Genomic DNA, 25,880 nt, shown 5'->3' on the forward strand with positions numbered 1-25,880 from the left:
GGGAAGGGGGACTGGGGGAAGGTGAGCCCCCAACCCATCCCTGACCCCTTGCACCCCTGCCCGTGGGCCAGGACCCCCCTCCAGCCGCAGAGGCCCCGGGGGTGGCTCCAGGAATTTGGCACGGGAGTGGAGAAGGGGGTCGTGCCCCCCCACACCCCCAGGCCTGACCCTCGCCTCTCCACGGGGGGAATCCGGGCACGCCACCGCAGCATCAACAAGAGCCACCATTGATGGTGCAGGGGGGACACGTGCCACCGCCCCGGTGACACCAAGCAAGTGGCAGCCCCAGGACCTGGCAATCGTTAACCGCCCCGACCTCATCAGCAGTCTGCTCACGCGCTCGGCCGGCCGGGGTCGGACACCGGGATGGTGGGCAACCACCAGCGGGACCATCCATTCATCCCAGAGAAACAGTCCCCCAGGACCCCTCCTCTCCCACTCTGATGCTGAACGGGACCTGCCCTACGCCCTCTCCAAATATTATAGGGGTGCCCAGCTCCGGCGGCGTGGGGCGGGATTTATTTACTCACATTCCCCAGATGGTTATGGTAATGGCCGGACACCCACGGGAACAATTCGATGCCCTGTTTGGGGGGTGCCACGGTGCTCAATGTCCTTCTTGTTCAAGGACGGTTCCCTCCCTAAAATCGTGGGTCCCTTCCCACGCTGCAGGAGCGGGGTCCAGGGGATGCTGTGGGGCTTATGTAGGGGTTGCAGCACCCATGGGACCTGCTTGCCCCTCAAAAAGTCCCCCTTGTCCCCCCAAAAATGCCTTCCTGGGATTGCAGGGCTGCAAAACCCTCAGGTAAATGTTTGCAAGGAGGGAAGGATGTGTCCCACCACCAGATGACAGCCAAGGGGGCAGGGTGGACAGCAGCCTCTGGCCCCCCCTTGCTCAGCAGGCGACAGCTTAGAAAAAAAACCCCTGCCTTTATTCACCCATTTTCTGCAGAAGGCACTTAAATAGCCGCAGGGTCAGCTGAGCAGCAAGGCACGTGTCTGCTACTGTGGCACCGGGTCCTCACCCCTAAAAAAGCATCCCTCCCTTGTCCCCCACCTCCCTCCCCAGAGTCTCTGCAATACCCCCAGGTCAGCTCCGCAGGGGGGATGCTGGATGCTGGATGCTGCAGGGGTGGTGCAGGGCATCCCCCAATTCCCCATCCCATGTCGGTTGGGGGCAGAGGGGGGGTCCTGTCCATCAGCCCCACGGCTGAGCAGCCTGAAGCCGCAACGCTGGTGTTCCTGGTCCCGGCAGGGAGGTCCTGGTCCCCATGGGACATCACAGCTCATCCTTCCCCCCCGCGACGGCAGCTGGCGGTTCCTGCTCCGGCTCTGTCTCTGGCAGCAAATCTCCCTCTTCCGCACTGAAAAGCATCTTCACCAGGTCGTCTGCCTGCACGCGCTCCTGTGGGGCAAGACCCACGGGGATAAGCACGGCCATTGTTCCCCCCAAAAAAACCCCACCCGCTGCTGGGGAGGGGGCTTACCCGCTCGCTGTGTCGAGGGTCCAGAGTGAACCAGAGGGCGATGGCACAGCGTTGGCCCTTGGTCACGGCTTTCACCCCGTGGGGGTTCTCCGAGCCGGAGGAGAAGCCCACGGCACGGCCACACTGCGGCTGAACCTCTGCCTGTCATGGATGGGAGACCCCAGTCAGGATGCACCCAGTGGGCAAGGGGGTGAGCTGGTCCCCCCCAACCCAACTTCATCCCTTGCGGTGGCACAGGGCATGGGGCCAGGGGTTTGGTGCTGCACGTGGATCCTCAAGGAGCTGAGCTACTTACGGTCTCTGTCTTGGCATCCAGCTCGGTGAAGTAGAAAGCTCCTCCTTCAAAGTCCCCGTTGAGGTAGAGGATGGCACTAAACGAAGCAGGGGACAAGTGGAGGTGACGACCATCACCCCAGGCCACAGCTCTAGCAACTGGGACCACCCCCAATGCCATGGCAAGAGCCAGAGGCAGGAAAGCCCGGGTTGGGCTGTCCTCCCACTCTGCTCCTTCCAACCCAGGTGCCAACCAAGCCATGGTGCCCTCACGTGGGGAAGCTCTGGCTGATGGACACCACCGGTACCTGTAATCCCGAAAGGTGTAGGCTGGAGGTTCCTTCACGCACACCAGGGCCTCTGCGTTGAGGATGCAGTTGTCCACGTGCACCTCATGGCTGTTATCACTCCGGCCTTCTTGCTTCTCTAGAGTGGAAGAAGACCTGGCACATCAGGACCCCTTTGTCCCTGCAGGACCGGGGTCCGTCCCCAAGCTGCATGTGCTTGGAGGTGACAAGAAAGTCACGTGTAGCCTAAAGCCCTTCCACTTGCTGGAGCGTGGACCATGAGGGGCCATTTGGAGGGCACAAGCCCCCATTGACTCGTCCCATGGCATCTCCATGGCCCTCCAAGACACAGCCTCTCCCAGCACCCAATCCCAAATGCCTCCAGGTGCTGAAATCTCTTACGGCATAAAGCCACCTGCCCCCTTAGAGGCAACCAACAGAGCTGCTCATCTTCCCAAACTGGGCTTAGGGACAAGCTCCCCACGCCTGCCTTTTGGGAAAAGGAGCAGGTTAGGGAGCAGCAAGGAGGTCTCTAAGGAAACGTCCAAGGCCAGACCACTCCAGCTGTTGGAGAGAACCCAGACAGGACAAGAGGCTGAAGGAGACTCGCTTCTCCTCAGGTTGTGTTCCTCCAAGGCCATGCTCACCATCGATGGCTGTGCGGCACACCAGGTGGGAGTAGGAGAAGTGTAGCGGGACCTCCAGGCGGAAGTAGGACTCCATCATGTGCCGCACCTTCTCTGTCACGTTGTAGTAGAGGTAGGCGCTCTGCAGGGGCACCTTGCCCTCCTGGCCCAGCTGCGGGGGACAGAAAGGACATGGGCTCAGCCCCAGGTGGGTTGGGCAAGCACGGGCAGCTGCCTGCCTTCAAACCCACCCCCTCCCTTGTCTCCACAGCCTGTTTCTCCCCCCTCCCCACAGCCACCCTAACCTTGAGGGCCTTGAGGACAGTCACACCATAGAAGGTCTCGCTGGGAGTGTGAGGAGATGTCTTCCCACGATAGCCGTCCCCGGCCGAGGCAGCTGCCTGTAAAACCCAATTAGTGTTACGGGTCTGACTTCTGAGCCGCAGGATGGGACCCTTCAGCATCCCCTGCCCGCTCCTCCCGTCCCCGTGCTCACGTTGGTGAGTCTCTGCAGCTCCCGGCACTCCTCAGCAGAAAGGACTCCATCCACCACGACGCGCTGGGAGCCGTTCAGGGTCTTGGAGTTCATGGTGACACTGGCTCCTTCGTACACCAAGGGGCCACCTGTGGCACAAATGGGATCAGGAGGACGCAGGGATGGGTGCCACCAACTCTGGGGTACAGCGCTGTGGGAAGCTCTGGTCCTGCCACCTGCTCCTGCCACCACCCACGTGGAGGGACCGTGAGCTGGCAGTGGGGGACACGGAGGTCCCCATCCCACCTCCCCTCCTGGCCCTCCACACCTTCTCGGATGAACTTGCTCATATCGGCAGACTCCTTGGCCTTCTCCTCCACCAGCGTCTCGATCTCCTTCATGAGGTTGCCAATCTCCTCCGAGATGCGCGCTGCCGTCTCCCGCTCCACCCTGGGCATGCAGCAGCCGTCAATCCAACGAGGGGGATCAGGACAAGGGCAGGACAAGTTGTCTCCAGGGGCTGGTGACAATGCCCAAGGCTGGAGAGAGTCATCTCAACGCAGCCCTCACCCTGAGCTGCTCGGGATGACCTACCCATCCCCATCACCCAAGGGCCTATGGGGAGCAAAGTTCTGCCCTCCAGCAGCCTCTTCCAGCCCCAACACCAAAAAACCTCCCTAGCAGCAGCTCCATGGCCATGGTCTTTGGCCCAAACCCCATGGAGGAAGAGTGGTACATCCCATTGGTCCCCCCGTTGCATAGCCTTGGCCATCAGCCTGGGAGAGCACTCACTTTTGTTTCTCTCGCAGCCTTTTTGGTATCACCTCTTCAGGTGTCCACGTGTCCTGCAGCCAGAAGAACAACATCAGGAGCTGGACAAGGATCTGGCTGGGACGCAGACCCCTTGTCCCCTTTCCAACTGGCCACTGCATCCAGCTTGGTCCAGCACCACTCACCGGGTCCACGAAGGGGATGCTGAAGATGTCATAACTGAAGAAGAGCAGCTCCTTCTCCATCAGGCTTCGCTGGCGGTACGCCTGGATCTCCTGTGATGAGGGGCAGAGGGACCAGGTGAGGGCACGGCATGAGGGTTCTGGAAAGACCCCGAGCGAGGGCAGGAGGGTGCAGCGTTTACATCATTCCCACGGTCCTTGCGCCGGACCCGCAGCCCTGGTTTCCTAGTCCCTCTGGCAGCCGGGAAGCAAGTGGCTTTCCCCATCCTGCACGAACTTCCCTGTCCTGTGTGGATGAACCCTGGGGAGAGGACGGGGGAGACAGAGGCACGTGCGTGTCCCTCCTGCGGGAAGCTCTTTAGAAGCAGATTCCCTTCCCTGCTCCAGCTGACGTGGGGCAGAGACCTCCATCCCTGCCTACCACCTCCCAGGCAGCACCTGAGCATCTGGATCCAGCTATTTTGAAGCCAAATCCTCTCCTTTTTAAGCAATTTCACTTCAGTTGTAGAAGTCTGTAGCAGAGGTGGGCTCAGAGCCTCCTAAAAAGCCTGTCCGTCTGCCTCTCACAGACCTCTCCCACAAGAGCTGGTCCATTTGTGCAAGTCATCAGGCCTTCACTTGGCCAAAGATATTTTGCCAGTGATGTTTTTCAGTCTCTCAGCTATTTTTCAGCTTGTTGGGTCTTGCATCTATCCATTCCTCTCCACCTTGCCACCGAAGGGTGGCTGGACCAGAGCAAACCCGACCAGAGCAGACCCCAAAACCTCTGCAGAGGTCCCCAAGGAGGGGAGAAGATGTCCCTTGAACAGCTCAGCCCAGCCAGTTGCTCACCTCTCGGGGTTGGATGGGTCCTGCTAGGTTTTCCCCCAGGACGGCGGTGTAATAGGCCAAATTCTGGTTCATCACCTCATCGTTTGGGAAGAAGAGCAAATAGGTTTTGGCGCATTCAATGGCTTTTTCGTAATTCCCGTCTGCAAAGAGAAATGGGGCTGTTAACAGCACATCCAAGAGCATCAGAGACAGAGCAAACACGGATATGGAGGAGAAACAAGAGAAAGTCATCATTGTTCTCCAAAGGGTCTCCCAAGCAGGGCAGATACCCTGGAGCAAAGATAACTGCTGCCACAAAGGCAAAAATTAAGAGTCTGAGGTGCTATCCTGCCTCCAGAAACCACCTCACCAGAAATCAGGGCCACTGCTTGGGTAGTTTTCTTGCTTGGACTACATCTTGAAGCCTATTTCCAGGCAGCAAGACCCAACCATTTCCAGGCTAACCTGCAATTTTCAGCCACTTAATCACCCTGACCCACTTTCATGCAAAGGATCACAGCCTTTCAATCTTCTTGGACTTCATCTTTTTTCCCTCCTTTTGGAGAAATTTGCACAGAAACAGTTTAGATTTTTCTAAGGAGGTGAATAAAAAATAAAGTAAAATGGGGTATATTTGCCTGGGTTATAACTAACAGTTCTGGAGGGGGAGGGTGCCTCTGTGGTTTGGAGCAAGATGTGGATAGCTGGCAGGAGAGAAAAAAAAAAAAAAAGGTTCTCTAGGCTGTTATTTCACTTGGAAAGCAAAGCTGCCCGGGAATTGAGCATCTAAAGCGACAGGGAGGGTTACTGCAGTGAGGCTCAGCGAGATCCAGATCTCCTGCAGAACATTTCAGGCTGGAGGAGCATGCCTGTGTGAACCTCATGAAGTTCAACAAGGTCAAGTGGAAGGTCCTCCACCAGTATCAGTAAAGAGATGGGTTTAGAGCAGCCCTGTGGAGAAGGACTTGGAGATACTGGTGGATGAAAAATTGGACATGAGCCGGCAACGTGTGCTCGCAGCCCAGAAAGCCAACCGTATCCTGGGCTGCATCACAAGAAGTGTGGCCAGAAGGTCCAGGGAGGTGATGCTCCCCCTCTACTCCACTCTCACGGGATCCCACCTTGGAGCACTGCGTCCAGCTCTGGGGTCCACAGCACAAGGAGGACATGGACCCGTTAGAGCGGGTCCAGAGGAGGCCACGAAAATGGTGAGAGGGATGGAACACCTCTATGAAGGAAGGCTGAGAGAGTTGGGATTGTTGAGCCTGGAGACGAGAAGGCTCCAGGGAGACCTTCTTGCAGCCTTTCCATATATAAAGGGGGCTTGCAAGAAAGATGGAGACAACTTTTTACCAAGGCTTGTAGTGACAGGACAAGGGGCAATGGTTTTAAACTGAAAGGGGGTAGGTTTAGGTTGGTCATAAGGAGGAAATTTTCTATGATGAGGGTGGCAAGACACTGGCACAGGTTGCCCAGAGAAGTTACGGATGCCCCATCACTGGGAGCGTTCAAGGTCAGGGTGGACGGGGCTCTGAGCAACCTCATCTAGTGCAAGATGTCCCTGCATCTTGGGTTGGACTAGATGATGTTTGAAGGTCCCTTCCCAACCCAAACCATTCTGCGAGTATGATTTCTGCCCGTGAAAAAAGGCCCCTGCAGAGCATGATGTCCAGCACAGACAGCCAATGGAGGACGGGGCAACGAGCTGCTTACTGTTGTAGTAGGCAAACTGGAGGTAGTTGAAGTGCGAGGGCAGGAAATCCTCCAAAGGCTTCTCCCGGCCGGGCTGCGAGGCCAGCTCTGTAACGCAGCCCTGCTTGCAGCTTAGCACCTGCATGTAGTGATCTGGTGGAGAAAAACCCCATGTCACTGCTTGTGGTCACCCAAGGGCTGGTGGACAGGACCTTGAGGGGTCTCAGCTCCAACCTCCTGCTCCCAGTGGGGCTGCTGCCAGCTTTTTGGCGGTGGAAAGCCTCATGGATGGTGGTTGCCCACCTCTGTGTGATCGGTGGTGGGGCTGTGCCGCTCTCTGGAGACAGAGTGGCCATCCTCAGCCTCCCACCCTTGCGTCCTGGTGACCCTCGGCTGGCCCCTCTCCTGTGTTTCCATATCCCTCTGGAATTTGGGGGATTCCTGGGCATCACCCCCAGTGCTAAGCGTGGGCAAACACCTCCTGCCACTTACTGACCACGTTCCTCCTAGTGAAGCCTAGGATGGCATTTGCCCTCTTGGGGACCCACCCCCCCCCAGGATTGTCCCCAACTCTTGAGACGGGACACAGCATGCATGGCTCCCACCTGTGATGGCCTGGAAAAGGTCCGCATTGTACTCCAGGTAGTTGTAGCCCTCGTAGTCGTAGGGTCCCTCACAGAGCGCGCGGCACTCGGCGTCTGCCACAAAATACTCCTCCAGCGCCTTCTCCAGGTGCAGGATGGCAGCGGCCGGTTGCTCCTCCGTGTAAAACCGGACGCCCAGCCTAAACTCGCTCTGCAGATGGATGAGAAACAATGGTGGGGACTCAGCGCCCCGCTCCCTGCGGTGGAGCACCTGGGGAGCCTTGTCCCCACGGGATGGCCCTCCAGCACCAAGGTGGCATCTCACGAGCTTGCCGAGCCAACAGCCGCGGTGTCACCTCCCCAGGTCCGGCAGCGGCTGGGTGTTTTGGGAGGGGTTGCTCAAGGCAGGGGAGGGGGGGGTCTCACCAGGTGGGGTTTGGCCTCCAGGTCGGTGAAGTCATCCTCACGGACGCCTGCCATGGCTTGGTAGTACTCCAGGTTCTGTCTCATCTCCTGGTGCCCGGGGTTGGCCACAAAGAAGGTGTGTGCCGCCGCCGCCGCTTGCGCCGGCCGGTTCATCTGGGCAGGACCGGGTGGTGGGGAGGGGGGGGGTGAGACAGTGCCGGCCACACCGTGCCCCACGGGGTACGGAGGGGACCCCAGTCCCCAGGACATCACGGTGGCTGGGGGGGGGGTCCCGCAGCCGGGTTGGAGGGCGGTGACGGGGGGTGGCTCCGGCGAGCTCCGACGTGGCACTGCCGGGGGGGGGGGGGGGGGGGGGGGGGGAGCGGAGGGACGGGCAGGGCCCGGGGCCGCCGTCCGGCACCCCCCACCCCACCGGGGCAGACAGCCGGACTCCTCCCGGGTCTCGGGAGCACCCCCTCCTCCGGGATCGCCCCCGCCCGGTTCTCTCGGTCCCATGCCCCGTTCCGGCGTCCCTCCGGGCATCCCGCCCATCCCGGATCCCCCCGCACCGGGACGCCCCTCTTCCCCTCCCGGGGTCGCTGCCGGTCCCGCCGCCGCCGGACTCCCCCGCCCTCCCCTTGCCGGTCCCGTACCTTGAAATAGGCGACCTGGAGGTAGTTGTAGGGGCTGCGCTTGCTGAACTCTCGGTCCAGCTCGTCGCCCAGTCGGTACCGGGAGGGTGCGGCGGGCCCGCAGCCCCGCAGGCAGGCGGCTCGGCGCAGCAGCCCCCGGAAGAAGAGCAGGTCGCGGAGCACCGGTTCGAGCTGGGGGTCGGCCCCCTCCGCCGGTCCGGCCGTAGCGTTAGCGCAGTGCAGGCGGCACCGCACTAACCGGGAACGCACGGCCGCCCGGGCCCGTAGCGCCCGTTCCATCTGCAGCACCACGGAGGGCCAGTCGCCCCGAGCGTACGCCTCGGCGCCGGCGGCGAACAGAGCGTCCGGGGGCTGGGCCGGCAGCGGGAGGTCGGCCGGTGCCGGCCCCGGCTCCGGCTCTGGCGGCGTCGCCGCCCGCGCCAGCAGCACCAGCAGCACCAGCGGCGGCAGCAGCAGCGCGGGCAGCGCCATGGCCGAGCCTCGGGGCCGCGCCCGCCGACGCCCCGCCCCCCAACCGGGCACCGGAGAGCAGCACGCCACGCCCCCTCCGCCTCGCCCCGCCCGCCGACCAATCAGAGCCCGCCACCGCCCCGCCTGTAGCCCCGCCCCGGTGCGGCCCGTAGTCACGCCCCCGCGGCGGAAGCTCCGCCCCGCTGGGCGGAAGGGGCGGGGCTTGGCGGGCCGGTAATGGCGGCGGAGGGCGGTGAGGAGCCAGGCGGCGGGGGCGGCCTGGGCCTGGGCCTGGGCCTGGCCCTGGTGGAGGGTAGCGCAGGCCGCGCCGCCCGCGTCGGGGACCCCGGGGACCTGGTGGCCCTGGCCCGGCAGGTCCAGCAGGTGAGGGCCGTGCCCCGGCGGCGGGACGGCGGGGCCGGGCCCGGGGCCGGGGCCGCGCGGGTACCCGGTGTCCCGCTGCCTCCCGGCCGTCCCCAGGGCCTCCTCAGCCGGCGGCGGCCCTGGTGCCTCCCAGCATGTCCCGCTGCTCTCCGGTGTCTCCGGCGGCTTCCCACCATATCCCGCTGTCCCCTCCCAGTATGCCCCAGTGCCCCCCAGTACCTTCCCGTTTTTCCCAGGGGGCCATGCTGTTTATCCCTCCAGCACCTCCCGTTGCACGTCGGTGCCTCCCACTGTGTCTTGCTGGTCCCCCCCCAGTGACTCCCAGAACATCCACTAAGTTCCCAATCCATACCAGTATGCCCTACTGCCTTTAGTCCACCCCAGTGTGTCTGACTCTCCCAGTTCATCCCAGCACCTCTTGATAAGTTCTGTTGCCCCTTCAGTGACTCCCAGTCCATCCTAGTGCCTCTCAGCCCACCCCAGTGCCTCCCAGTATGTTCTACTATCCCCCCTTGTGCCTCCTAGTACATCCTACTGCCTTCCAGTAATACGTCCCAGTCCAGTACATCCCCTAGAGCTTCTCAGTCCACCCAGCCCACCTAAATGCTTCCCTGTAAGTTCTACTGCCTCATCCTAGTGCATGCCACTGCCTCTTGGTCCACCCCAGTGCTTCCCAGTATGTCCTACTGCTCCCTTCCACTGCCACCCAGCATGTCCAGGCAGCTCCAAGTGCGTGGTCCCTGCTCCACGGCTGTCACTGTGCTGCCTGGGGCTGCCACGGCTGCCCCACAGCTGCACACGGGGCAGCTCCTGCACCACCCACAGCCCCGTTAAAGCCTTGAGTGAGGCCACGACCACAGCTTCTCCAGCGCATGCCCAGCACGGCAAGGTCCGAAGGGCCGTGGCTCTTCCCTATCCTCACCAAACCTCATTCTTCCTCACAGGCAGATGACTTCATCCGAGCAAACGCCTGCAATAAATTGACCGTCATTGCTGAGCAGATCCGGTACTTGCAGGAGCAGGCTCGGAAGGTGAGGATGCATCTGTGAGCTGGGCAGAAGGCTTGTTGCCTTGTGCTTGCGAGGGGAGGGAGATTGGCGTCTGTCTTAACTGCGAGACATTTGGGAAGAGCTGTGGCCTGGATGTGAATCATGGCCAGGAGCCAAGTAGAGAAGATAACAGTGGTAAAATAAGTAGGGTTTATTGTCTGGTATCAGCTGGGGACAGGGGAGGGTTGTTTTTGGTGCTTTCCCTGAGTCCTCTGCACATCAGGGAGGACTTCTGTTAAGGAGGAGGAGCAAGAGTGGCCAGTCAAAAGGAGCTCAGGTGTCAGGAGGTACAGAGAGGTGACTCTGGTTTTGAGACAGATGACTCTTGTCACCATAGTGTGTGCGCTGTGCTCCTGGGAGGACTCAGCACAGTGGGGTGACAATGTGGCTCTGGCTGGATCTGAGCCCCTGGGAGAGATGAGCTGTTACCTGATGATGGGCTTGGCTTTCCAGTTTGTCCCAGCTCATTTGCTGGAGCAGGTGGCCCCGGCAGCAAGCCCAGCAGAGCTCGGCTGTCCTCTTCAATTCACGCTTCACCCTTGGGGGTGAAATCTCAGAGCCTGAGTGGGAAAGGATCTGCCAGTCACTGCGACTGGCTCACTGCCATCAAGGCCACTACGTCATATAATCATTAATTGGTGGAGCCGGAGCTCTGGAGCAGTCAGCTGGTGGAGCTGGGGAGATGAATTACCCTTTGTTTGCTGTTCCTTTGCTTGGGGACTGCAGCAGGGAAGCCCCCAGGGTCCAGCAGCTGTGTACAGAGACGAGGAACGAGTCTAGCATGTGGTGGGGTCAGGCACAGAGGTGAACCTGGGGCTGTGGTGAAGAGGTCCTTGATGCTCGGAGGTATCTCCACCTCCGTGGAGGGGTGCAGGAGCTCTGAGGTCCAGCTGACAGGGGAAACATGGAGAAAGCTTTATCTCTTTGGAAAGCATCTCCTTCCTGGGGCAAGTAAAGATGTGCCATGTGAAGCCAGACATGCGCTGGGGAGGATGAGGCCTCGTGAGCAGTGTGTTGAGCGGTGTGTCAAGCGATGTATCTCAGGCTCTGGCTGAGAGGCAATAGCATGTTGTTTTATTTCAAGTGTGGAAATTTTAAATTTGTTTTTTTTCTTAGGTCTTGGATGAAGCTAACAGAGATGCTGATCTGCACCATGTGGCCTGCAACCTTGTGAAGAAGCCAGGAAACATTTACTACATGTACAGGCGGGAGAGTGGCCAGCGATACTTCTCCATCCTGTCTCCTAAGGTGGGTGGTTACAGCCCCCTGAGGAAGCAGAGAGGGGAAAAAACCACGTTTCTGGTGCTCAGGCACTTCTGAATCTCAGACAAAAGCACCAACTTAATGGGGGCATTTGTTGGCACCTACTCAGTTGGCATTTGTCCTTGGTCTGAGTTACTCTGCTGGTGTAAGAGCCATCTTATAAAGTTCCCTTAGCTCTTGGTGGATGGTGAGCAAGAAGACCTTTGGTACATGGACCTGAATTCTGCCTTTCAGTCCCTGCAGTTCACTCTCTGGAAGAACTGCAAACATGCCCTGGGCCTTCCCTGTCCAGTGTGGCTGTCTGGCAGTACAGTCTCCTCGGGTGCTTCAGCCCAGGGAGTGAGTTTGCAGCTTGGTAGGGGTGGTCTTGGAGGTATCCTCCTTCCAGGCCGCCTGTTTTCTTACACACAGGGTAAAGGCTTCAGAGCAAAGCACCGAGCATGTAGAGGAGCTCTGTGCAGGTCAAGGACATCTTGTATCCCCAAGCCTCCCTGCATCAGCAGCACTGTAGCTTGACCTGGTCATAGACTCAGGGTAGTTGAGCCTATTTGTAGGTTAGAAAATGGGATGGTCACGTACTTGGGGCTGCTTCAAAGGTGGTAGGGTTACCCAGCATGGGCAGAGGTTGGGCTGGGGGTCAGCATAGCCCAGCTACAAGGGAAACTGAGCAGCGATGTGAATCTCTCCTTTTTCCTCCAGGAATGGGGGACCAGTCCCCATGAATTTCTCGGTGCCTATAAGCTCCAGCATGACATGTCCTGGACTCCGTTTGAAGACATTGAGAGACGAGATGCTGAAATAAACATCCTGGACAAGCTGCTGAGCCGGCAGGCAGCACTGCCCCCATGTACAGAGCCCAACTTCCAGGGTCTGACCAAGTGACACAAGTGACCATATGGGACATCTTGAGCAGAGTGCCTGTGTGAGGACACACAGTGCCTGCATGCTGCCAAAGGCAGGGCAAGGAAAGAGACCAAGAAACAAAAATGCTGATGCTGCCAGTACTTGCTCTGTGCTTTAATGAGACTAATTCTGCATTTGGTCTTACTGGATTTTCTAGTAATTGAGTAATTTATTCCTTTGACTTATGCCAAGCTGTAGCAAGAGGCAGATAATATCAGGTGGAGTCAATTCCAAGAGAGCTTGGGGCAAAAAGCAAAAATGCTTGGGGCAGATGTGATAATGCTATAAAATACGTCCTACCTGTCTGGCTCTGGTGTACCTCACTGTGACTACCTGTGGCAGGTAATGATTTCAGGGCTGGATTTTGCCCCTTGTTAAAATGTACATATTTAGCTCTGTGGCCTGGGAAGAGCGGTCAAAACCCTGTGCAGAAGGGTCTGTTGTGACCAGAGTCTGTTGGTCTCTGTCCCAGCTGGTCCAAACACCTGAGTCTGGCCCACAAGGTGACCTGGAGCTCTTCTCTGGGAAGGGCGTCCTCAAAAGTGCCATGCAGGCTACAAGTGCTCTTCAAAAGGTGGGTGTTTCACAGTCCTCGTGTTCCCCTTGGCTTCGAGTGGTTGCTCTGTGTTTTGAGTTTGTGTGGCAGGGTTTTTGGTAGCTTCATGGTGCTTTATTACTGGCTGGGCTTAAACCATGACAACCTGTGAGGGTGAGACTGGAATGTGCAGGGACACTGTGCCAGAGCAGTGGAGAAAATAAATCAGTCTTGATCTCAGATGTACCTCCGAGACAGACCCCGTGTCCTGTCTGCATGGCAAGCATCCCTTTGGCTTTACCAGGGAGACTTGGTGGCATGTGGGGCTGGTAGGACATCTCCAGCCTTTTTCCACCAAGAACTGGGGAGAGGCAAAGATCAGAGCTGCTGAAGAGATGTCCTCCCTCTGCCCAGCTGCACAGGGCTCCTCCAGGAGCTCGCCTGCTCCTCTGTGAGGAGCCAAGGTGAGAACGTACTGATGGAGAAGGAGATGTCCAGGTTGGATCCCAGCACGTAATGTCAGATCTGGTTGGATCCTCCCATGACTTGTTCACCTCCCTGAGATGACAAGGTGGTGACCTTATGTGCTGCTCAAGGCATTGCACATGCACACTGGCCTTAGCCTCCTCTTCCGCTGGCGACGTGTGAGGGTTGGGGACCATTTGAGGAAAGGGAATTGGGACCCCAGGGTCTGGGTCCACCAAGAGTGGAGGTGGTGCTTCTTGGTGGAGCACAAACACAAGTGCACTTGCGTTTGGGCTCCAAGAAGCACCACCTCCACCTACATTTGCGGTTGGGTTCTCCTGACTTCCAAGGTGTTGGTGGAAGACTGGTGTCCTCTGTTCCCCACGGCATGGCCTTGGGTGCAGCGGTCACTCACCTTCCTGGGGGGCTTGCTTGTTCCAGGCAGTCACTCAGCTTCACGTGACCTTCCCAGGCATTGCCTCTCCTCTCCTTACCGCTGCTGAGGAAGACACTGCTGCCTTCAGCTCTGCTGGGTGATCCCTGACACAATTCAGGGCTAAGTCTGTGTGTCAGGCTTGGATTGGTTCATGCATACGCTCTCAAAATAATCTCTTTAACTCCTCTACACTTCCTTGTTCCCTTTCTAGCATTGATTTGTTCATCTTACACCAAGTCTCCAGAGCATCCTGCTCCTCCTGGCCCTCGCCTGCAGCTGGGAGGGGTTTGGGTGCCCCACTGGAGTCCTGCAGAGGAGGCTGCTGCAGCACCGTGTTCTCCCAGGTCACCCTTGACTCATGCCTCTCCATCTCAATGCCTGAATTTACTGCTTCAGGTTAGGTGCTGCAGTGACTCTGCCAAGGGGGGGGAGGACCTCTTTGCATCCCCAAGAGACCCTTGGGGACCAGCGCCATCACTGGGTCTTGCCATCGCTGCAGTTTATTCCCCCATTGGCAGGGCACAGCCTCGCCTCCAGTCTCCCTCTCTTCTTGTCCCCACGCCCCTGGCACACCCTGGGAGTTGCCTTGAGAGATGCTCGAGGCTGCTGGCAGCACAGATTCCCCATGGGAAGAGCCATTCCCTGCCAGGATCACAGAGGGATGGGAGGTTCGAGACAGCTCCCTGGCAGCCCAGGACTTTTTTTTGTCCTAGATTTTCTTCTCCCAGATCTGCCAGGTGCAGTTGCTCATCCCAAACCCAACATGGTTGAACCTCTGGCTGGCAGAAATCCGGTCCCCGGAGTCAATGCAGGACATTTCAATCACCTTTTCCCAGCTCACCCTCCCTCACTTGGAGCACCAAGGGCAGATTAAAAGCAATGTATTATTATTATTATTATTACACCAGGGTATAATTCATTCCTTATCGAGTCACAAGTGTCTAATTTGATGGGTTTTTTCCCTGCTTGTTTCATCGCCCCAGGTCTTATTTTACTGCGTATTATTAAATCTTAACTTGGAAGGGAGAAAGTTAATTACTGCATGGGCTTTGCCATGGTGCTAATTACAGCAACATCAGAGATCTTCACATGTGTTGATTTATGCTCCTCTGGGAAGAGGGGATTCCTGCCCCAGTTTTATCACTGTTTCCCATCATTAAAATCTGTACAATGACATGTGCAAGGGGATGGGGGTGATGCTTGTAGACCTCCATAGCTTGTGATTTTGCGTGCTGGCCTTTGGTGGCATTTCATGCATGCTTTCCTACATTCCCAACAAATGCCCCTGACCCTCTGTCCCCCGTAACTCGCTGGTGTTCTGCAGTTCCTCTGGGCGCTGGCAAGTCTTCCTGAATTTGCCTCAAAAGAGCAAAACCACTATGGCCATAGCTTTGTATGAAAATAGAACGTATCCAGAGGCAAGACATGGAGATGGTGGGCTCGTGCTCTCTGCACTGCGGGAAGCGGGGATGCGGCTGCCGAATGATCCTGCAGTGGAGCAAAGAGGTGATGCTGGAAAGGAAGAACTGTTCCCCTGAAACAGCTCACCCAGCGTTGCCATCTTGGCTGGGTTTTGATCTAATTAAACCCAAAGAGCTGCGGTGATGTTGGAAATACTGGAAGGTGCTCCTGCGGAGCCAAGCAACCCATCCTGTGGAAAGCTGGCAAGTATGGAGCTGGTGGCAGAAAGATGAGCTGGAGTTTCTTGCAATGCTTGCAGCGAGGATGAGTTTCTGGAGAACCGAGGAGATGGTACTCGGCGGAGGACTCCTCGAGTCCCTCCAGGTTCATGATCTCATCCGCTCGGCTCAGCCTCTACTGAGCTGTTGCCTTTATGGGTTTTTGGCTCGACAGGGCAGGGATTTCATCCAAAAATCAGCTGGGAAGAGTCAGCGGGACACTGCTGGAGGGCAGAGGTTGTCCACAGATGAGGTATGGGCCGCGTCTCGCTCCTACGTGTTTTTCAAGCCTTTCATTTAGATGAGTGTGTGCCGTCTGCTTTGCTCAGAGGAACAAGCGGGTAGGTAAGGAGTGAACAAGGCAGAACCAGAGGTTGCAGGCTCACAGCTGCTGTTCCAGCTGCAGTACGTAACACATTTCCCAGATAAAAAGGTTAAAAATCAGCTGTCTCCTGCAAGACTTCGTTTCCATTCACAATTTCATCTCGAAAATTCATTTTGAAAATACTCCTCTCCCTTTGCTCTTTTGTGAGCACTCAGGGCAGCAGTGAACGTGGTCTGAAGGAAATGGCTTGCTCCGAAATCCCCATGGATGGACAATCTTGGCAGGAGAAGACACAGAGGGGCTTCTGACACCATTAATGTTGGGCAGAGCGGTTTTTGCTCCATCTTTGAACATGCAGATAAACCAGGGCTCACTTAAAAGGCCCAGCAGAAAGATGCTCTTAACGTCTGATCCTCTCCTGGGTGCTCCCCAGAGCTGGCATTTGCTGACTCTTAGGGCTGCCGTGAGCCTTCTTCTTGTCTTCTGGTCCTGAAAGATGGATTTATTAATGGCTCGATGGCACAAACGATAACTGAGTGAGAGAAAACATCTCTCAGACGTGCTAAAATTGCAGGACGCACTGAACCAGGCCCAAGCACTTGCAGGCAAAATTAAAAACTATATAGAGGGTTTTTTTCAGCCTTTTCAGGTGGTTTTCAGCTGCCCACAGCAGGGAGTTTTAACCACGGGCTTTCTGCCGCTTCCACATCACCTTCTTGAGCGGTGCTGCAAGACCGGCAGGTCTTCCTGGCTTTTAAAAATTGAATTAACTCTAAAAAAAAGTTTTCTGTTTCAGGCCAGATTTTGGCTCCTGCTTCTCAAATTGGCAGCACCTGGAGATTTTCTCGTGCTCTTGTTCCTAAGGGTAGTGTTTCCTTTTATTTGAGGGGGGCTTGGGGGTATTTGGTTATAACCCCCTGGGAATATCCCCTGCACCGTGGGGTCGTCTCCCGGCCAGGGAGACTTCAGTAAAAGCCCTGCTGGGATGGCAGCACTAATTAGCTCATTATTGGTGATAAACCCCTGATCTGCAATCCCCCAGCGTTAGGGGATGTGCAGCGGATCTAGCAAGGTTAATAAAATTTGGGGATGGATTTTGTTTTCCCCTTAGGAGACAAGGGGACCTGGGACAAACTCGCAGGGAAGCACCCACGCAGCATTGCGACCCAACAGCCCCCAAAGGCTGGGCGATGATTTAATTCTTTATTAGGCCCTTTCTTTTGGGCACTGAAGCCTGGATCTCAACAAGGGGAGTTGTAGCTCTTTGGCCCTTTTTGTTTCAGCTTCAGCTCCAGGCAGGAAAAGAAAAGGAAGAAAAAATTGAGGGAATTTGGAAACGGCGATGCAGGGGTGCACGTGCAACATGTAGGGGAGACTTTGTGACCTCCGTGTGCTCCTGTGGCCCTTGGGGGCATGCAGGCGGGTGCAGGTGCGGGGCGGGGGGGGGGGTCCCGCAGCCCCCGGGGGGCATGCACGGGGGTGCAGGTGCAGGGTGGGGGGTCCCGCAGCCCCCGGGGTGCATGCACGGGGGTGCATGCTTGGCACAGGGGTGCTGCGGGCACGGCCCAGGGCCTCTCCCCTGGCTGGACGGGCCTCTCCGGGTGCGGACAGCCCGGCAGCCGCCTCCCCGCCCCCGCCGCGCCGTGTACCGCCCTGCGGGCGGCGGCGCGCGCTCCCGCGGGGGGGCGGCGCGCGCCCGCGCTGGGGGCGAGGCGCGGCCGGCAGGGGGCGCTGCTCGGCTGGCCCGCCCCTCCCCTGCCGGCCGCGCCCCTCGCCACCGCCCCGTTCGGCGTCCGCTGCGTGGTGACGTCAGCGGCGGCGTGCCCCTGTGCCTGAGCCGAGGAGACCCCGCAGCGAGCTGCCAACGCCCGGCGGAGACTCTGAGGTGAGCGGCTGCGCCGGGGCGGGCACGGTACCGCCGCGACCCCCCCGTCCACCTTTTTTCCCCGTCGTCCGGCCCCGCGTCGCCGGCCGGTGCGCCCGCCGTGCTGGAGCCGCCCTCCCGGGCCCGCGGGCTGCGTGTGTGTGTGTGTGTGTGTTTGCGCGCGCGCGCGGGGCCTCCCCGGGCAGCCGGTGGGGAGAGGAGGTGGGGGCGCGCGGGCTCGCGGGGGGACACCCCACCCCCCACCCCCGGTGCCTGTTGCGGGCGGGGGCTCGGCCTTTGTGGGGTCTGCCGGGGGGCGGCGGTGGCGGGCCGCTGCCGCCTCCACCTCCTCCTCCCCTCCCCCGCTTCCTGGCGCGGCGGGCGGGGGCCGGACCCTCGGCGCTCGGGAGCGGCGGCAGGAAGCGCTCCCGCTCCTGCGCTGGGTGTATCGGCCATCGCCGGCGGGCCCGGGCCTCGCTCCCCGCCGGGACCCCGCTGCCCTGGCTGCGGCGGCTTCCCGCTCCTCGGTGCGGCTTGGCTGCGGTCGGGGGCTGCGGGGAGAAACGCCGAGGGTCAGCCTGTGCTCGTGGGGCTGCAGGTTGGGGCTCTCTGGCCTCTTTCAGGGGAGCAGCGCTGGGCACCATAGGAGCTCTGAGCCGCAGCGGGGGTGCGGGCACTGTGAAAAGGCTTAGCTTAAGCAGTGTGCGCTGCAAAAAGTCAGTTCCTGCACGAAAAGGAGTTGGGAGGCTCGTTTGCCTAGGTGTGAGGTCGCTGGATTATGCAAAGAGCGTCTAACTGCTGTCGTTATACAGTGCCAGTGATGTCGCTGGTTTTGGCTAGGGTAGGAGCCAGTGCCACTTTGAGGGTTGGCGTTGACATACGTTTCTCTTTCTCCTTTGAAATCTCATCAAGATGTATATACTGCAGCAGCATGTCACCTAGCTGTGTTTTAAAGGTTTGTTTTGGTGATCTGGACTTCAGTAATGTTTTTTTCCCGTAAGCGGGTAGAACTTGCAGCTGGTGGCAACAGCGGGAGACGCTCGTATAGCCAGGTAGCTGTGAACATGACAACCGGCGTTGTGAAATGTGTGCTTAATGAAGAATTGCAAAGTGGTCAGAATTCCTGCTGCCCTGTCCGTGTGGGTACTGCAACTGGTGGAGCCAGAGCGGCTTTGCTACCCTCTTTTGACAAAAGCATGGGGAAGACACGGCCTTAACGAGGAGGCCATGTTAGATGACAACTTGGTAGTCAGAAGTAGTTCAGTCTGGCCATCTGTGATTGTCTTTGTCTCGTGTTCGTTTGTGTTTCTTCTCTCCTAGAAAGGAGGTGCTAGCTGTCTATTCAAAGTGTTAAATCATAGTTGCCTAAATGCCCCCCCCCCCTTTTTTTTTTTTTTGGAAGGGTATTTAAAATCTGGATCAAGCTCCTGGTATTGCTAATCGGAATAACTCAGTAAAGCACTTAAAGCTTCTCTCTTTCAGTTAGCAAAAGGGTCTTATGCAAAACCAACTTTAGATAGAAAGCCTTTGTGTTCAGCTAGCTATATGTGGAAAATGTATTGTTCTGCTTTGTAAACTGTTCCTTCTTGTTAGTGTAGGATTATGGGGAAGGCAGTGTAGGCAAATGTGTATTTGAAACAGGTCTTATGGATGCACATTAAGACTTGAATCAGTATACTGCTAATTGTAGAAATGATTCTGTGTCTAAACTGTTCACTTGTTGTATGCCTCAGTAACAATGAGGACAAGGATTTTTAAGACTTGGCAAGGAATACAAACTACTGTGATGCAAGATAAAACATGTTTGCACTTTGGTAACATGTTCTAGGTAGAAATTTTAGTCATTAGATTTGCATACTTTGAACTTGGTTATTCATGACCTGCAACTGATGCTCTTAATTCATTATATGCCCTGCACTGGGGTTGGTTGTTTGCCTGAAACTGATGGCCAGCTTTAGGAAGTTTATGATGTTTTCACTGTTTAATAGAAATGTTCTGGAAGTCTTAGAGTGTCTGGACTATCTAAAATGGAAACCATGGATCTTCTACTAACAGAACAATAGTAAACAGAAATGGAGCCTATCTGAAACTCCTAGGGATTTCCCTGATGAGTGTGCAGTTGTGCTTTTCTTACTTTCCTGTAAAGCACGAGAAGGCCCGATGTGAGGTGCAGCATGAAGTTGACTGCTAATCTTGATGTAAAAGTTGCTTCTGGTTAAAATGCAGCTGTAGTACTAAAATAAATTTCCAAGCCTTATGAGCACAGACAGCCGGACATCTTAAATCTTTTCAACAGCTATCTGTTACCCTACAAGATTCAGAGTTAATACAGCATATTGCTGTATCTGGGTTCCAATGTTGCTTCTGGCTCCTGAGAACTTGTACAATAAATTAATATGCATCACTGCAGTTGAGGTGTGCGTAATCTGTTTTACACTAATGTGAGTGCTCACAGCTTTTAGAAGTCATCTATGGGCCTGTGTATTTTAGCTCTCTGTTTCCTCTGCCTGCCTTTTGTGGTCAGCTGAGCTTTCACACTGTCATTAGGCTCGATCATATGAATTTCAATGATCCAAGCTTCTATAGTAATAGCCTGTAAGGAGGAATTGTAGGGGGATGTAGTTATCCTCGCTCTTGAGGCTCCTGAGGCTCCCCTCCTGAGGAAAAAACACCACCTTTTTTTGTAGAAGATGAAGGTGCTGTCAAATTAAATGGAAGTGAAATTGGTTTCTGGTACTCCAGCTAGTAAGAAGCTCTCTTTAACCACTTAGTGTATGGTAGACTTCTGCCTTGGCTCCTCTCAACCCATTATGCTGAATGCAGGTGAAAACCCCCCTATTTTTAGTATTTAATACATGACAAATAAAACAGTGTGTTGATTAGATAAGCTTTTATGCTGAAGTTTTAAAGAGATTTAGAGTATTTTTACAGTTCTGTAACCTATCATCGTTTAACTAGGTGGCTTCCTTCAAGCCCTGTTTAAAATAGCTTACACCATACTGGCTAAGGGTGTCCATCAGAAAGGATTACCCCTAGAAATGGCAGGTAAAACCCTTTCACCAGCATATCTTCTAGGGCTAAAGCCTGGCACAAAGTCATCCCACCCCGAGTATGTCTGGCCACCCCTATGTAGCAGTCAGCTGCCTCTTGCAGCCCCTGCTGCATCTTTATGATGGTGTGCAGGTAAATGCCTGAGATAAGTGACAGAAATGGCATTAAGACAAGGTATTTCCAGCTTCTGGTGGTGGATCCTTTACGTTGTTCTTGGGTGGAAGAACTGGATTTGTTTACGCAGCCCTGGGTGTGCAGTAAACTTAAAATAGCGAGTACAAGAAGCAGGGTTTCAATGTTCTTGTCATGTTGTTGATCTTTGTAAGCTTCCCTTTGAGTTTCAGATAGTGACTTCTGTTTTAAAGAGTTTTAAAACTTCAAAATACTGTTTGGCCTGTTTTCTCTTCGGTAAAGCAGCTGTCCTTTTCTTGAGATGTATTGACTTTTCTTCTAAACAAGTGACAAAGCGAAAACAGAGTTAGTTTTGCAAAAGCTTTTAAAAACCATTGCTCTATTTTAAGCTCCTGTGCTGGTAGTTCACCCCATTACTTCTGAATGTTATGGTGTAATTCCTAGCAGGAGAGTTGGTCTGTGCACTGTTCTCTTGTCTTGTGAAAAACCAAAACAAAACCTTTATTAAAGAAGTAACGCAGGGGCTTCCTTTGAGCCTTTCTCTCTGGAGGTGGTACGCAGATACCAGCTCATCTGTACTAAGAGTTCTATGCCTGTGGTCAGGTTGCGTGGTATCAGCGCCTGTTTTCCAAGTGTAGACCAAACTATGGCAGGGTGAAGGTTTTTACCAAGCTAATACAGTGTTAGAGCAAACCTTAAACTGTGTAGTGGTGTGGGACTAGCGGAGGCCCAGAGGCAGACTGCTGAGTACAACAGGAAAGGATTGCTGTCACTTGTGGTGCCAGACTCGCAGCAATAGCTAAGGCTGCCAGAATTGTCTTGGTTTGTAACAAGCTGTTTTGAATTGCTCAGCTCTTCTCAAGTTGAAAGATGCTGTGCTGTGTTGTTGGCCAATGATGAGTGTTCTGTTTTGGGGAAAAAAATGACAAAAATGCTCCTGCAGCTTTGGATGCAAGGAAAGAAGGCATCTGCCACTTCATAAACTGGTGTAGCTGTTTACGTTGGGCCAGCTGTGGTTGGTAAACAGCTGAATGCAAAAGGGCTGGTTGTGGGACGGCTCCGTGCTGGGCTTGGATTTGACAGTGGGTATGCTCTGGTTGTGGTTCACCTTGGTGTGTTTGAGCAGTTAGCTTGAGTTTAGTAATTTTTTTTTTTCTTAGTGCTTGTGAAGTGTTGCTGAGCTAAAGGCTTAGTTCCTCTCAGAAGGATCCTCTTCTTCCATGTCCTGGAGTGGGGGGCTGTTACTTCTTCTTGAGCATTTTCTGCATTTACCTACTGCTGAGAAGCTGCTGGTTGCCCAACAGGCTCTTGGTCTTGCTTCCTCTGCCACAATCACAGCACTGTGGGTGGCTTGCCTTCTGCTGTGCAAGGGAGGGTGGTTCCAGCTGCTCTGGTTTCTTCCTCTGGTTAGGTGAGCGCAGGACAACCACTGCTGCTTCAGTCCTGGTGTGAGCGAGCCTTCCAGCTGCTTTGTTAAGGTTTAATATAAAACACCAAGATAGCTCAGTGTCTGGGAAAAGTCGTTTTTGCAATATCTTTTAACAAAGCTTCCTGTCTTTAGCCCTCAGACAGTATGTTGCTACTTGGCCTGAGCTATCCCCCTCCGCAAACACACAGCATCCTCAAGGCACTCTTCAGGCTGTGTGCATGGAGCACCCGCAACTCTCCCATTCCCTGAGCATAACAGGAAGGAGGGGTGATCTGTTGCAACTGATGTGCATGCAGGGTGCTTCCCATTATGCAAAAATGTGCCTCAAAATAGAGGAACTTCTGCCAGTGTCTGTTTTACCACTGTTAAATGTAGTTGGCCATGGGTATGGGGAGAGAAGCATCGAGGCTAGTGTGCACCGTGATTTGGTAGTACGTGCAAATAGGAGTATAGGTACAGCTTGTATTTTTAAATATTAACAGTATGAAACTAAGCTAATAAAGATAGGGTTTTTTAATGTTAAATGTTTTTAATGTTTAATGTTAAAAATATTGAACAGGATTTTGTTACACGGTAGTGTAAAACAGCTTCTTGTAGAGTATGAAAGTGAAGAGTAATAACGCAAGATTAAAATGCCTTTGACAGAAAAGGACTTAATGTAAGCCCACATACTTACCAGTGTTTAATCTGGGGCAGGTTTTCCCAGTGCTGGTGGCTGGTTTGACTGTGTAACCTTAACCAGAGTGATAACAGAATAAGTTGACGCTTTTGATTTTTTTTTTATAGAGCTCATGATAAAGTTAAGGTAGTTGTTTTGAGCTGTGAAGTGGGATAGATTGACAATGCCGGCGCTAAAGCAGGTGAGCAGATGTGGGCGTGGCTGCACCACAGCGTAACTGGTGTGGCAGCAAAGAGCCCACTGAGTCGCGTGCTCTCTGACCAGGCTGCATGGGCAGCTTTCTTGCTTTGAATTTAGGACTAAAATGGGATGGATATGGCTTTCCCCTTCTTTTTTTGAAGTTGTAGAACTTGAAACGTTACAGTACTGCTGGTAGCTTAGGTTCAGGCTTTTAAAATTCCCCCACCCAGCTGTCTTCACTTCCTATCTTGCGTATGTCTCTGCTTTACCAGTTTCTTGTGAGGAGCCTTTATGAAGATATGAAAAGTAGCTTAATTGGACACCTTCCGTATAAACCAAATAACAATGCTTTTTTTTGGAGATAGTTCTCCCTTGTGGAATGCAAGTTCTGAGATAGGATTTAAAGGATTGTCTGACTTGTTAGTGGCAGTTAAAAAAACCCCAAACCCAACCAATTGACCAATGCTTAAAAAGAAGGATATCTTTTTCAAGATCCTGAACTGATGTGGTATAAGACTGTTTCTTGAGTCTGTCCCTTCTGCTTTTTGCAGGTTTTGCCTTGGACTTCGTGATTTGCCTTGTTCTAAGGGAGTGTAACTCCTGCACTGGTTTGTAGTTTGACAGCCTTTTTAGGCTCTGTTCAAGAAATTAAGTACCCAGGCCTTAAGCTCAACTTGGAACCTTTGGGAGCAAATGCATTTGTGTATATAGCTTGTGTGCCTGCAGTAGTCTGAGCTATGGGGAAGATGGGCAGGTGATCTTGGTCATTGAGTGGTTTAGAGCATAATATATTCTTTTAAATTTCATTTACCACATTGATAGCATAGAAATGACAGATGTGTTTAGTTCTGGGGTGAGATCTCCATGAAGAAGGAGATTCCTAGCAGGCTGAAAGGTGGGCTTTGGGCTGGAAGATTTAGGTAATGTCTGTAAATGGCTGCTGTACACCTGCAGAGGAGAATGCTGGCCATGGTAATACTGCTCTTGAAACCAATTTTGCCTTCTGTGCCAGTTAGTCTTTTTGGAATTCAGCTCTTAATCAGAGAGTGGCTTCTGTTGGTGTTTTGCATCATAGGTTTGTGACAGTATCAGTGTACCAAGAAGTCCAGGGTCTTTTAACTCTGCAGTTGACAGCTGAAGTCGTGTGGTCGTCTTCATTAGTGGCTCGCAATCTTTGCAGAGAACTGGTGTGTTGTGTGCAGTGGTCTTTGTGATGAAGTGTTTGTTGTGCCAGGTTTGTAATACAGGCACACAATTAGTACCTTCTCCATATAATGCTGGTAGGTATCTCTGGTGGGGAAACACGATTGCCTGGATCGTAGTAGCTGATTATCTCTCGTTGGTGCCCCTGATTTGGGAGACTTGTCACTTTGAAAAGCAAAAGTGTTAGTTTGTAGTAGGGATAGAGGAGGTTCCAGAGGGCAAGGACCTTGAAATGGCAGGGCAAGGGTGCCTTGAAATGGATGTAATTAATCTAGGAATGATTATCAAATGCAAACAAAGACTTTATTTAGAAATGTGTTTTTTATAAGATATGAAATGAAGGTAGTGTGGAAGGGTAAAAGTGGTTAACAGAGATCATGAGTAAAATCCTGTGAATATTGTTTCTTTCATTGTGGACTCCCAAGTGCTTTGACCCCACTGGAGTTAGAGGAATAACCTCTTTACTGTAAAATTACATTGTCTGGGGGAACAGGGGGAAAGGACTTATTCTTAGTTTTCAGAAATGGTTCTGTTTGTTTTCTTCCAGTGTGGAGCAGGCTCTCAAACAGGATCTGGAAGCTGTGATGGACTGGTTAAGCTTCGCCTTGTGAATTAATGGTGTATACTAAAGAGCATCATGAAATGGTTCTTGGTCATCAGCTGGCAGTTGCTTGCAGCAAGCTGCGTTTAGCTGGTACCTGTGATGAAATGGCAGCAGTTTCAGTCCTGCCTAAAAGAGGAAGCCTTGGTGCTGCCGGGGCTCGACAGGAAACTAGTGCAGGATGTGTAGACAGATTTGACAGCTCGGTTTCCTTTGGCTAGGAGAATGTACACATTTTAACCTGAAAACAGGCTTCGGTAGCTTAAAAATAAAAGGATTCTTAACAAGCTTGAAGGCTTGTGGTTTCTACTTCAGATTGCAGGTACAGCAAGAGTGAAGGCAAGATCATGCAGATTCTTACCTCTTGGTTTAGGAGGGGATGCCAATCGTGTACAAAGACCCACAAAATTTCACTTAATTCTTCACAGTCAGTAGTTCATATTGCTGCTAGATTATATTGCAACTACTCTGCATTACAGGCAATTTTTAAAACTAAGGAGCTCCCATAGTAACATCGCATTTCATGTGTTTGCCATTAAAATGGGAAAATTAGGCTTGCACAAGAGGGGTTGTGGTCCTCAGTGTCAGGTGCATTTGGGACAGCATTTCTTGCAACTTGCACTCAGTAAGTGGGAACCTGCCACAGGTACCATGGATTTCTTCAGCCTTTTGTGATCTGTCAGTGTCTTCTGGTGTGCGTACAGGCCTGTGTGGAGAAAGTGCATAATTCCAAATTTTCCTTTGCAGTAGGAAGGATTACCTATCTACACAACATCCCACTGGAGACTTCAGTTAACTGTTCATTGCAGCACTTGCATTTCTGTTACCACTTTTTGGGATTAATCCTAAATGCAGATCAGCTGTCTTTCATAGAAGTGTAATCGAGCTTTAAAGCAAAATTCTGTAAAATGGGCCTGTTCAGTCTGGAATAGGGCAATCTGATGAATTTGACAAACTTTACAAGGCTTTGCAATCCACAGTTTCCAGGATGCTGTTGAGTTCTGTGA

General features: G+C 54.0%; 3 protein-coding genes across 8 annotated transcripts in view; 2 read left to right on the forward strand and 1 right to left on the reverse strand.

Moving 5' to 3' along the window:
- Nucleotides 1-910: 910 nt before the first annotated feature.
- On the reverse strand, nucleotides 911-8,750 carry P3H1 (prolyl 3-hydroxylase 1). Its single transcript, XM_030019078.1, has 15 exons — nucleotides 8,246-8,750; nucleotides 7,614-7,766; nucleotides 7,209-7,398; nucleotides 6,625-6,756; nucleotides 4,933-5,072; nucleotides 4,105-4,194; nucleotides 3,941-3,993; nucleotides 3,477-3,598; nucleotides 3,170-3,297; nucleotides 2,979-3,074; nucleotides 2,695-2,845; nucleotides 2,069-2,186; nucleotides 1,783-1,858; nucleotides 1,488-1,628; nucleotides 911-1,405 (listed from the first exon to the last, which is right to left on the reverse strand). Exons 1-15 carry the CDS (start codon nucleotides 8,714-8,716, stop codon nucleotides 1,280-1,282), a joined length of 2,187 nt encoding a protein of 728 aa, XP_029874938.1. The 5' UTR covers nucleotides 8,717-8,750; the 3' UTR covers nucleotides 911-1,279.
- Nucleotides 8,751-8,914: 164 nt separating this feature from the next.
- On the forward strand, nucleotides 8,915-13,075 carry C6H1orf50 (chromosome 6 C1orf50 homolog). The gene is made up of 4 exons (XM_030019140.1): nucleotides 8,915-9,079; nucleotides 10,024-10,110; nucleotides 11,245-11,376; nucleotides 12,091-13,075. The coding sequence occupies exons 1-4, from the start codon at nucleotides 8,933-8,935 to the stop codon at nucleotides 12,271-12,273; spliced, it is 549 nt and encodes a 182-aa protein (XP_029875000.1). The 5' UTR covers nucleotides 8,915-8,932; the 3' UTR covers nucleotides 12,274-13,075.
- A 4,421-nt stretch (nucleotides 13,076-17,496) lies between these two features.
- The window catches only part of CDC42 (cell division cycle 42), a 28,903-nt gene continuing 20,519 nt past the window's right edge, over nucleotides 17,497-25,880 (forward strand). For 4 of the 6 annotated variants that reach the window (XM_030017559.1, XM_030017561.2, XM_041124024.1 and 1 more), the window contains exon 1: nucleotides 17,497-17,619. The gene's annotated coding sequence lies outside the window, so the exon portion shown is untranslated. Of the gene's footprint in view, nucleotides 17,620-18,102; nucleotides 18,126-23,654; nucleotides 23,678-25,880 lie in introns of those variants that run through there. The other 2 variants (XM_030017560.2, XM_041124023.1) reach the window with 2 other exon arrangements.

The sequence above is a fragment of the Aquila chrysaetos genome, chromosome 6, assembly GCF_900496995.4.
Source record: "Aquila chrysaetos chrysaetos chromosome 6, bAquChr1.4, whole genome shotgun sequence".
Lineage (NCBI taxonomy): Eukaryota > Metazoa > Chordata > Aves > Accipitriformes > Accipitridae > Aquila > Aquila chrysaetos.

Excerpts from the sequence above, each read along its gene's own strand:
- P3H1 (XM_030019078.1), bottom strand. The coding sequence starts at position 8,716 with ATGGCGCTGCCCGCGCTGCTGCTGCCGCCGCTGGTGCTGCTGGTGCTG. Across the intron at positions 6,757-7,208 it reads CCTTTTCCAGGCCATCACAG|ATCACTACATGCAGGTGCTA; the intron begins GTGGGAGCCATG and ends TTTCTCCACCAG. Across the intron at positions 1,629-1,782 it reads TGGATGCCAAGACAGAGACC|GCAGAGGTTCAGCCGCAGTG; the intron begins GTAAGTAGCTCA and ends CATCCATGACAG.
- C6H1orf50 (XM_030019140.1), top strand. The coding sequence starts at position 8,933 with ATGGCGGCGGAGGGCGGTGAGGAGCCAGGCGGCGGGGGCGGCCTGGGC. Across the intron at positions 10,111-11,244 it reads TGCAGGAGCAGGCTCGGAAG|GTCTTGGATGAAGCTAACAG; the intron begins GTGAGGATGCAT and ends TTTTTTTCTTAG. Across the intron at positions 11,377-12,090 it reads TCTCCATCCTGTCTCCTAAG|GAATGGGGGACCAGTCCCCA; the intron begins GTGGGTGGTTAC and ends TTTTTCCTCCAG.